This window comes from Lepisma saccharinum, chromosome 2 (assembly GCF_977018435.1).
Source record: "Lepisma saccharinum chromosome 2, izLepSacc3.1, whole genome shotgun sequence".
In the NCBI taxonomy this organism is placed as follows: Eukaryota; Metazoa; Arthropoda; class Insecta; order Zygentoma; family Lepismatidae; genus Lepisma; species Lepisma saccharinum.
In genome coordinates, this window is record NC_139230.1 from 32,502,313 (window position 1) to 32,514,911 (window position 12,599).

Sequence of the window (12,599 nt, forward strand, 5' to 3'; positions counted from 1 at the left end):
ATGTTCTAGCTGCAAAACAAAAGTTACCCGAAGTAGATTGCTCACATAGTCTCCGAGTTATAACATTTTTTGTCAAATAAGTGTATAAATTGAAAATTCGTGCCAGCTTCCATACGTAACTTTGGAGTCGGGGGGGGGGGGGAGGAGGTCCTGGGTGGGTTGGTTTTCTTCCACATGACATTTCAAAGTTTTATCTCAACATCTGTTAGCGTTCACAACCTCACATACAAGTATGAAGGTGCTAAAATCACATAAACTTTTTAATCACCACGATGGGTCAGCTACCCATCGGCCGACTAAGCCTATATTTTCTATGGGTCACATGTGACCCATTGGCCGAGTCTTTACTAATTTAACTAATTTAATTGAACTAATTTGGGGAGAAGTAAAAGACTCTGTAGTGTGCCTCCCCGACTGCGTAATATGACGAACTTCGTAATGTTCGGGCAGAAAGTTTATTTCAAGGTGTCGCGGAAAATAAGTTCTTTCCTTTGTGTGACTAGAAAGAGTTGTGATTTATAATCCTGATGTATAAGTCCATCACGTTCTTGCGAGATTAAGCTGGACTTCGCATAATTCTTCCCGCCTTAACTCTAAAAGAACCCGACCGTCAACGAAGTTTAAGGCAGGAAGATCCCAGACCCTCCGATCGATTGTTTGATTCATCGCCGGGACTGTCGCGAAAGTATTGACTTTTGTGGCTGTCGAAACCCGAAAGAAAGGACACCATGTCAAAATCCTGAGATGTGAGGCTGGACTTCACTTCATACGTACGGCCTTAACTCTAAACCGTCAAACTTCAAAGACTGAAGAAGGAAGGAACCATGCCCTCAGATCGATTGTTTGATATATCACCGCCACTGGCTATAAAGGGTTGACTACTAAGGCAGTTGAAACCCAAACTAAACGAAATCTTCCCGTGTGGTTCCTAGGTTAAGCTTCGCTTCGTTCATTTCCCCGGCCTTATATCAACAAAAGATCGAACGTCAACATTTGAATTTTGATGCAGAAGAAAGTTAGCCCCTCAGATCTATTGTTAGATTTATCGCTGCCACTAGCTCAAAAGGATTCTGTCTTATGGTCGTTGAAACCTGAACGAACCCTGCTTGCTGGACTTCGCTTGATTCTGCCTGCCAGTACTCTTAGAGAACCCGACCGTCAAACTTGGAAGCTTGAGGCAGGAAGGAGCCAGACCCTCTGATCGATTGTTTGATTCATCGCCACTACTGTCGCGAGTGTAGTGACTCTTGTGACTGTCGAAACCTCAACGAAAGGCCATCGTGTGGCAATTTTGAGACGTGAGGCTGGGCTTCGCTTCTGACCTTGACTTTAAACCGTCAAACTTCAGTGTGTGTGGAAGGAAGGAATCATGCCCTCAGATCGATTGCTTCATTTATCACCACAGTGGCACGAAAATATATTCTCTTATGGCAGTCGTAAAACGAACGAATGGCCATCTTTGCGCGTGCTTGAGATGTTAAGCTGGAGTTTGCTTGATTCTTGCGGCACTAACTATGCAAGGCATCGACCGTCAAACTTCAAATATCGAGTCAGCAAGAACCCAGCCCCTCAGATCCATGATTGGTTTATCACCGCTACTGGCTACGAAGGATTGACTCGACTCCTAAGGCAGTTGAAACCCGAACCAACGGAAATCTCTCCGTGTGGTTCCTAGGTTAAGCTTCACTTCGCTCGATTCCTCTGGCCTTAAGTCTAGCAAAGCCCGCTCGTCAAACTTCGAAATTTGAGGCAGAAAAACTGAGCCTCTCACATGGATTTTTAGATTTATCACCGCCACTGCCTACGACTGATTGACTCCTAAGGCAGTCGAAACCCGAACGAAAGGAAATCTTTCCGTGAGGTTCCTAGGTCAAGCTTCACTTCGCTTGATTTCTCCAGCCTTAAGTCTAGAAACGACCGATGGTCAAACTTCGAATTTTGAGACAGAAGAAACAGCCTCTCAGATCGATTGTTATATTTATCGCCACCACTGGCTCAAAAGGATTTTAAGGCTCTTATGGTCGATGAAACCTGAACGAAAGGCATTCTTTCCACATGCTTTCCTGATCTCCTTCGTTTTCGACAATCACAGTGGAAATGAACTGATTTTGGAAACAAAAGATTTGTACCTGAATGGATACTTTCTGTACTTTCGGGGTACAGGACTTATAAAATACGTACTATTACTTGGAGAATATTTTACTTAGGTTGTTGTATCATGTTATATATTTGATTCCAATAATAGTTCATTGGTTTTCTGTCGATTCAATAACCTACGTGTTCAATTATTTTTATTCTCGTAACCTCATTTACTGGAGACAGAACTAACATGGAAATCATTTAACACTCTTACATAATGATAAATATAAAGTACTGATGAGACAATCGAATTTACAGAGAATGAATCTATGTACTCTACCTTATTCTTTTTCTATGCTTTCAGTGGCCATGAAGCTGATTCTATCTACGGTGCTGCTCGTGGGAATTCTCCTGTCTTGCTTGAAGGCACTGGAACCATCGATGCACACGATCGAAGCAAGGAATGCTCCCACTGAACCAGGTAACGCTGCAAAAGATATAATATTTACTAGATGCAAATTGCTATATTCCTAGTTTCTCGTAATGTCGGCTATGCTAATATATACTGTTCCGTCTTTCTTCTTACACCGAAGATGCAGCGATAAAAGTCTGCGAAAATTCTATTTTTTTCACTGTCTGGTGAGTGTTTCCTTTCTCCTTCTTTGCTTTTTATTTAGCCCTCTTGTCCGTCCATTCTTTTATCCTATATATATATCTGTCTTTTTCCTGGGAATAAAAGTACTTTTCAACCTTGTTTGTTACTGTATTCATAATAAGAATTACTTAAAGTAGTGTGGTGTATACATAAATGATCGTGTATCCACGTAATTGCACAAGAACACTTTCGTTAAAATATAATGTTGTTAGTTTTTCTTCTCCTATAATAAGGTGCCCGTACTGCTCACCTTAGATTACAACCAGGAAAAAAGTATTTTCAGTTAGTCCAACGTTTATAATTTCAAGAAATGTTATTTGTGTCACTGAATCTTGTTAAGAAGAAATATAAATTATTTAAACATTTGCGGATTCAGTATCCAAATTGTGTCATAATCGCCCACCGGTGACGTCACACTTATATAACTCTGTAGTTATGGATGATGGACCAACCTGGTATATACCAACCTAACGATGCGAAGTACAAAATAATGAAATTGTCAACATACAGGCAACAAGTGTCATCGAGAGAAATGTATAAATACCGACCTTAAAAGGATTAACCAAAAGATAATACTAATGTGTGCCTTGCAGTCCAGAATGCGAGAAATAAACCTTTTAGTAAGGTTAATATTCGAATTATATTTTTACTGCAACCTGAGAAAGCTCATTGCAGCTTATCTGAATTTCTTGGTCCCTGTTGTAGGAGTATGGGAGTAATTCCTTTCAGTGACGTGGACTTACGTCACAACGGATCTGTCTGTAAGTTGGTTCCTTACAACAAATTATTTGCAGAAATGACTTCAAGGCGGGACCCTAATGTTCGTTCCCCGGGGTGGGTGATCTGAGGTTTGAATTTTCCCGGGCTTGTCCCCGCATAAAGCGGCTCTGGGGCTGACCCAGCCTCAAAGCAATTGGTACCGGGGGACAACCTGGGGGGAGGTAAATGCAACCGGAGCGTGGTGCTGATCGCGTCACTTTCAAAATGGTCGCGATTGAGAATGTGTGGGGCCTTAGCTCCACATTCCCTAAATGTGTCTTCATGGCACGGTGCTATATGAACGGAGAACTTTGCCTTTTTTTTTACCAACCTTTCTACATATTTTCGTATTGGAAGAAGATTGTGAATTTAAACATATATTGGTGTATTAAGGTATATCCATTAGTTCCATGTCATTTAAAAGCGACATAATTATCAATAACAGATATATGACAGCATAAGGCAATGTTCATTTTGAATATGCACATTGCACAGTGATTCGGATCACACTTTAAACTGTAGATCCAGTCCCGATTAGTATATTTGTGCATAAAGTGGACTTAAAACATCCATTCAAATCATTTTGGGATGAAAATACTTGAATTAAGTTGATCATTGGGCTAGTTATTAAGTTCGTGTGTACTGGAACAGGTAAATTTCGTTCTTGAAAGCTGCAAGGTGCCTGAAAGTGCCCAAAAAAAGAGTATAGGAAAACATCTGATAAGACTAATTTTATCGATTTGTTGATGGCATTAAATAGCTCCGTCAGTGTTGTTTTGCATGTTGAAACTATGCAGACAAAAATCTCTGTAAGTCCTGAAAAATGTGACAGTTGAAAAATGGTATACAGGGGAAAAGTGACGAGTCTTGAAAGTTTGAATGTACTCTATTGTAAAAACAGGACAATGTGACAGGTTTTCCTTTTCCCCTGGACTCTTCAAATGAAAGATACGAGATGAGATTTGGATCAGAAATCCAAAACATTACTAAATCTGAGAAAAAATATTTTCCATTGCTTACAGCGGAAGTTGCAATGGGCATCCGGTAGAAAATAATGACTACAAAAAGATGGAACAAAGAACAGGAGATAATATAGTCGCTTTGGTTTGTCTATACCTACAATACTGAGCTACCCAAGGATCAATATGAAGAAGGCAGTTCGACATTTGAATGGCACTTGAGATCATGCATGGTACACCAGCCATATAATTGACGTCGACCACAAGAAACGAGCAATGAAAAAAGAAACTGCAAACTGCACATATTGACATGTCCGACTATAAATAGAATCCATTTTGTAAACTCCAAAGTTTCAAAACAATTTTTATTACTCTTCATGCAAACGTTTCGGGAAAAAAACATTCCCTTGTGACGTCATCACACAGGGGAGCGACAAATAGAGTAATCGCTTTCTACGTCACTGGTTATCGTCCAGCGCACAGCCTATTTGGACGTTGCATTACCACATCAGAAAACTCGTATATTGACAGACGCGCCAGTTTCCAAGAAGTTATCCGACGAGTTAAAAAATCCGGCATGGAATCAATCCCCTCATTTCGAACGAAGCCAATGGGTCTCATAATTACGGTTCAACGAAAAGCTACGAGTTTTATGCCAAACCGACAGAAGCTTTCATGGTTATGATGCAAAAAAGTTTTTCCGCACCAAAGCCTGCAGATTATTGTTAGCTAAAAGGGTGGATTCCAGTTCATAGCCTGCAAAAGTGTGGTTTTTAATGGTTCGTGCAGTCGAATTCATTTCTGAAGAATTTATTTGTCAAACTGTTAACGGTAAGTTCCAATGCTTGCTACAGAATATCAACGCATGTATATGACGCATGCAAAAGCAGTTTCGGAGTACGTGAGTGGGATAAGAGGTACATTTACCCAGAACCGTCGCCAAACGGCTTGCAACTGGGTTAAAAATAGCCGTCCAGCATTTACAGAGTTTTATTGCTGTGGTCCAGAACATCGCTGGTCGAAGGACAATAAATTAACAGTAGAAGTGTTTTAATTTCTCCATACATGCATTTCAAAAAACTTATCTATGTCTGCAATGTTTGAAGAACTTCTTAGTGATCAACTTAAAATGTAGAAATTATTAATTACTATATTATTATTAGAATTCTATTTTGACACATTCTGAACAAATTTTCAAGGAGGAACAAAAAATAAGGAAAGCAGTGCAGTAAGACATTAGCATTTCCATAAAATTACATGCACATAGCTATTTATTTAATTTCGCAGTACATCCACCTAGAAACCAAGCAGCAGGTCAGAAAAGAAAGAAAATCTATTATTTGTTTTCACTCTTTAATATAGTTTTGGAAGCTATGGAAGTTGTGGGTATCTGTGACAAGGCGTGAAAGAAATATCTACATGCTCAATTATTGTAACACTAAATACTGATACAATGAAATGTATCCCCCCACCCCCCACCTGTAAATATGCTCCCGCCTGAACCCGCTCAGGCTGGTAACTCTACCATAAAAATAAAAATAAAGTAGTAACAGAGGAATAATTTTATTTATTATTTCAGAAATATTAGTTTTTGTATCATTCTTCTGAGCATTCAACTCGTTATTATCGAGATTTCTGTATCTTATTTATTTTGGTATTTAATTACTTTCGGCACCTGCGATATTATCGGGATTCTCGACATTTTTACTACATGCAAGAAATACAGACCATGGTGAGGGAAAACACCCACAGAACGTAGCAGAAATTGATATAACTTTTTTCCATTTTTATAGAGGCAATGTCGTCAATAAATTTTAATTACTACTGGACGGTCTTAATCATCCAAGTAATTTTTCTCCCTATAGTTCGTGTCAGATTCTGGTTTTTCTCCTGCTTTTTGGGATACAGGGTGTGTAAAAAATTGTTCCCCTGTGCTTTGCACCACACCATGAAGGCGTATATTTGAGATACAGTAATTTTAGGGTAATCTAATATTATTAGTAAATTATTAATGTTTACTATTACAAAATCGTGATTCCCTTGAGCACAAATACTTGTCATACTTTATATTTCCCACGCTTGATATAACCATCTTCACATTAATATTAGCCATCAACAAAATTATTAAACCATTTTATGTATGCTTACCTTTTTCATGTGGGTAAACATGTCACCACTCACAAGATATGTATTACATACATGTATTTCTGCTATACTAGTAACATATTTGCGTATGAGTAGTGACTTACTAATAAATATTTGTTTAAAAAATATTAAGCTTTTTTTATTACATTATCCATTAGTTTTTCTCGTTCTGGGCACCAACTCTTCACGTTTACATGCTTGAAATAGGTTATTATTATTACTATTAATAGTAATAATAATACTAAACTAATGTTCCTTACTACCAATATTTTCTTTTTTCAGAAAACTATGCGAACGATTCGGTTGCAGCTGCTTTTGCACTGAATACAACTGGCGATTTGGTTGCATCTGCTTCTGTACAGTATACAACTCGCGATTCGGTTGCATCTTTTTTTGCACTGAATACAACTGAAGTCCCTGTGCTTACAACAACTGGTGACCACCCCTGTGAGAAACTCACTTGTAGCAGGGACGAGAAATGCTTCGTGGGTTCATTGTTTTGCGAGTATAGATTCTGTCCTCTGGTGGCATTTTGTGAAAGAAAGGACGAAGGTGAGTCTAATCGAATAATGCCGAATGAGAAAAACCTGATTTGCACACACAAGTTAATGTATATTAGTCAATTTACTTCGGTATGTTATATACTTTAAAACAACAACATTATCTTCCGTTTAGCAAGGAAAAAGTCAAATTTTGCTATTAACAAGAACTAGAGTATTGCATCCAAAATAAATTATACTATTCAAACGTGGATGTACAGCTATAAATGTTTGTGATGTTAGTAACTGACCTGTTTCATATCTATGTAATTATTCAATTGTTTACTTTCGCAACAGATAGGGACTAAGCCATTGTTCCTTTAAGGCATTATTTTTTAATTATTTAACATTTTCTGAAAATTTGTGGAAGTATTTGTGGCGTAGCCTACGTGTTTAGTTTAGGTAGCGAATAATCAAATCCAACTACTTTTAAACTGACAATATTCCACTCAACTTCACTTTCCTCACTTCAATATGAAAACTTTGAGTTTGAAGTCAAAATTTGCTTTAAGTCAATTTATGATCAGATAAACTAAACGGGACTGGGCCTATAGTTTAATGTGGGATCAGAGTCACTATACACTGTGCAAACCCGGGTTATAGAACCCGGGATCTATTGATTACCACTATGCCAATGAGGAGGGCCGGGAAAGCTCTTCACCTTTCAGAAAATATAAGGTTTGTTTGCAGTGCGGAGACAAAATCCATATTAACGTACTTGAATATACACATATATTCAAAAAGTAAGGATGATACCATAAGATATAGGATGACAACCATTGTCCTGTGTTTTGTCGTTATATGTGCTGAGTGAGTGCCCCCTTACAGCCTCAGCTTTTAACCAAAGTCAGAAAATTTTAAGATTTTAGTTGTACGGCATTGCAGTTATGCCACTTTAGTTATGGTAAGGGGCTGGACCCTGTATAGTGTGACGGGTGCAAAATAGCCTTAGTGCTGACGCACCCAAAATTTTAAATTTAAATTCAAAATTCTAGAAAGAGGGGGGGGGACTCCCTAGAGTTGGGCAGCAACGCATGCAATACAGTATTTTCGTATACTTATACCGCGTTTGTTACAACCTGTCCCGGTTCCCGCGATAGCTGATCGCTGGCTTCTCTCCGTGCTGGGGAAAGTCAAAGCCAGGCAGCCAATTAAAATACGCAACGTGGCAACAGCGTCTATGTAAGCGCTTCTCTTCTGGCTTCCATTCGCTCCTCGCTGCCCAGCAGACGATTTTTCCCTCGTTTCTCATTGGCACCGAAACTGTCGAGCGATCCCTAGCGCGGGAAACGGGACAGGTTCTACCAAACGCGGTATAGCACCAGCTTATATGGTTTCTGCTCTTCACGGCTGAATAACTTCTTGAATACTTAAGAGTATCATTATCCATGCCATAAACTCTAATTTCTAAAGATTTGTTTTTCCTTATTATGGTAAATAGCTGCAGCTGTTTCCCCTTTTTATTCGTATTGTTGATCTCTACAAGCACTTCTGCAAGGGATGCAATGTTTGCAAACCCTCCACCAGTGGCTGATGTCATGGCATGGTGCTGCACACTTGGTAGAGATGTAGAGTGTCCCAGAATATGAATGCTTAAAAGGAATATACACTAATGTATTATCTGTGAAAACATTTCCGGTTTCGTGGTTATTGAGAAAAATTTAGTTTTCTATTTCAAAATGTTTACTGTGATGCTGTTCATGAAAAAAAAATCACAGAAACAAAGTAATAATTCCAAATAATTTGTTCTTTGTTTTATTCTTCAGAGATACATCTGGGTCCTAAGAGTTGCGATAAGGTTTATTGTGAACCAGGCTATGACTGCGCTCTCAGGAAAGTGAGTTCTAACCCAAATAATCCTGCCATGGTTGCAAGGTGCATCATAAATGGTAAGTTATTTATTTTAAATAAATAATTACTCACAATTAAACGTCAATATTTGCATTTTATTATTTCAATGTTCGAAGTCACACTGCATATGTAGCAGAAATGTAATCTGGCTTATAAAAGTTTACTTTACAGAGAATTCTACCTAACTTAATTCAAGTTTGAACTTAGTGTCTGTGGTCTAAGTGTCGTATTTAATCCATTGTAAGACCAGCGTAGTGACAAAAGTTTCTTTTAAGCCATGCTGAACGAAACTTAATGCTATATTCATGTCATTGCTGTACACAATTACCCATTACTAATACTGATGCAACCTGTCAATTTCTTGAAGGGGAGGTGTCATAATAATTTTAAATTATGTAGTTTTCACCATAATATACCTGTGAACTACATTAACTACATTGCTATATTTTCTGTATTTTATCTTCTTTAGTAAACAGTCAAGACTTGAAATATATACATATACAGTTCATAAGTATTTTTTTTTTTTAGTATGTGTTATGTAAGCAATGACAGCAGTTGACAAATTCCACTTAGAATCAATATTATATTATTTTCTAACATGAAAAGTAAATTCCAATTTACTTACCAGCTCTTTCAAAAGAGAGAGAGAGAGAGAGAGAGAGAGAGAGAGAGAGAGAGAGAAAGTTTGTTTTACATCCACGCTAAGACTGGCCCTACAATTTTAAGTGGGATCCGAACCACTGTGCAATCAGTTTCTACCGAGAATCGAACAAAAAAGCAACATTGTGTGTTATGTGTGTTACTATTATACTCCATACTATTTCATTCCACAGTATTGTCACAAACACTAGGCTACGCAGAAAATTCGTAATGGAAATATGACCGTAGGAGTGTGGTTATACTTTTTATATAAAAAAAAGTCAGCCATGTATTTTGTATATTTTTCCTGCATTTGACTTTATTTTTTCTTTATGAAAGCAGAGCCTATACTTTGTCTCAGTAATCTCTGCAGCAAGGCCGCGCATGGCGTCAGAGAAGGGGAGAAATCGAGTGGGCAGAGCGAAACAGTACTCTCTTCTGCGAAGGTTAGTAAATGTAGTAGCTTTCCCCACCTCCAGGGAATCGCGTTCCCTCTCACGTGTTCATTCGTGTTCATTGGTGGAGCCATCTCGCTTCACTCCTTGCGCAGAGACTTGTTTTCGTTCGCCTGCTCCAGAAATAGCTGGGACAGCGTATAGCTTGGGTTATAGTTCCACGAATTTCAAATGATCACGCCACTGTCCAAAAAATAAATATTTGTACATATTTATACATACATACTTGAAAATGTTGAAATATATTCGTTATTCTATAATTATTATTAATAATTATCTATTCTTACAGAATCTTTGGTTGGAGATGAAAACCCCAAATTATGTGACGATCGTTATTGTAGAGGACTGTCCTGTATTCAAGTCGAAAAGCAATGCGATAAGCATTTCTGTGGTTACATTGACAAATGTGTCGGAATTGAAGGTAACTATTGTATTTGCATATTCAATTGTCATTTTCATTAGTCTCTGTGAACTTTAAGCAAAATAGTTTTATGGTTTCATCGGTTTAAGCTGAAATGTGTTAATTAGCGAAACTGTTATTTATCGCATTTCAGACACAATCTACAAAACATAAGTCTAAATTGAAATTCGAAAATTTGTTCTGCCCATCTCCTCATACCTTGCACTTTTGTAGAGAAGATAAAAAATATCAAAAAGTACATTTATTTTTTGTTACACGTGAACTAATTTTAAATATGTAAAAAAACAGTTTCCTTCATATTTTGGAGTCAATGTAACCTATATTTTACAGCACTCAAATCTTATATACTGAAACATTATCAGAAATACAAGAAAATAGACCTACCCTAGCGCACAGTAGACAGAAATACAATCGGAATGGAATTACTTTCTAGACTCAATCTATGCTATGGTAGTACAAAAAATGGAAAAAAAATATTAGGAATTTTCTGGGGAAAAAAATCAAGCAGTGGTCCAGATTTTGAAATTTTACATTTTTGACCGCGATATAATACGCGCGTGTCTAAGGTCAACAAAATGAAGTCTGTATCTAATTTGGAAGCTGAGATAATCGATGAAATGCGTAACTTGTTTTCCGAAAATTTGAAATTTTTAAAATGCGGTAAATCGGAAACGGGTGAGTTTTTGTCAGTCAAAAATCACATACTTGCTCAGGGGACCTGAGAGAACAACAAATGTTGCAAATTTGGTTTCAATCGGTACGGGGGGTGGCAAATGTGCCCAGATTTTGACGCGGAATATGCATTAGCCTTATATATCTATTTATATACAAGCTAAATCAATAGTATAATGAAATGTCCTCATTGCTCTGATGACTAATAGTATAAATGGAAAGAGTTAACAATGACACGAAAAGGCAAAGACAAGGTAATGATGGAAAGTAATTTAAGGGTAGGGGGTTCGATATACTTGAACTTAGAAAAGAATTACTAACTTCATAGCATATTTAAATCTCAAGGAAGCAACCATTATACATTATAGCAGTTATAAGTTGAAAGCTGTACAAATTTAGGCAAATCACAAATCAATATCACTTTCAAACTGCTTCAAATCTTACTGTTTTGTGTGGTAGAAATATAGGGTCTATATATTTTTATTCACGTGTATATATATATATATATATATATACGTATATATACCAGGTGGCGCAAAAGTCAGTTTACCCATACACACATTCAAGTTTATACACACAATTCAAGTATACATACAAAATACAAGTAGATACACAAAATTCCAGTTTCAGTGGTTTTATTCAAAGTGTCCTCCATTGTTTGCAATGCATTGTGTGCAACGATCAACAACAGAATTGCAAATACTGTTGATGACATAAAACGCATTGATAATTGAGTCTTTCAGTGCATCCAAATATGCCGGTGATGATGAGTATACCATATCCTTAACAATTCCCCACAAAGCAAAATCGCATGGCGTCAAATCACAAGAACGCCCATGCCAATCAATGGTACCACGGCGTCCACTCTTCAAATGTGTCATCTAACAACAAACAACCACACTACAACAAGCCAGAGACTCAACTGCCTACAAAAGAATAACGAGTGCACTGTTGCCAGTGTCACACGACAATGTTACCAACCGTATACCTAAAAAATATTACGGTACTATTATAGTATGGGGCTATAAATCATATATTTTGCACTTTTTTACATTGCTAACGTACTATTTTGGAATGCGGAACATTTCCTAAGGTGAAATACTGCATTTCTAGCTAAGATAGTGTCTATTTCTTACATTTACGAGTACTTACTGTTACTTGTTATTTCGATTCTGTAACACACTATGGCGGGCGATAGCGTACTGGTTCACGGTGCGTTGTTCGAGTGTTTTGTCGATTTATGCAGTGTTGCAACCTCATTCACCGGAAAATACCTACTTTCGTGCCCAGATTTGAAATTATGCTAATACCTCGCAAACCATTGACGTTAGCCTCGCAAACCATTGACATTAGCCCCACAAACCATTCACGTTAGCCCCAAAAACCATTGACGTTAGCCCCAAAAACCATTCACGTTAGCCCCAA

General features: G+C 37.6%; 1 protein-coding gene across 6 annotated transcripts in view; it reads left to right on the forward strand.

The window, feature by feature from the left end:
* Positions 1-12,599, forward strand: part of LOC145983987 (uncharacterized) — an 86,028-nt gene that overhangs the window by 57,785 nt on the left and 15,644 nt on the right. For 5 of the 6 annotated variants that reach the window (XM_083117239.1, XM_083117237.1, XM_083117238.1 and 2 more), the window contains exons 2-5: positions 2,444-2,560; positions 6,880-7,149; positions 8,903-9,025; positions 10,371-10,502. In XM_083117239.1, coding sequence (XP_082973365.1) covers positions 2,449-2,560; positions 6,880-7,149; positions 8,903-9,025; positions 10,371-10,502 — 637 coding nt within the window. In that variant the 5' untranslated portion in view covers positions 2,444-2,448. The remainder of the gene's footprint in view (positions 1-2,443; positions 2,561-6,879; positions 7,150-8,902; positions 9,026-10,370; positions 10,503-12,599) is intronic. The other variant, XM_083117240.1, reaches the window with a different exon arrangement.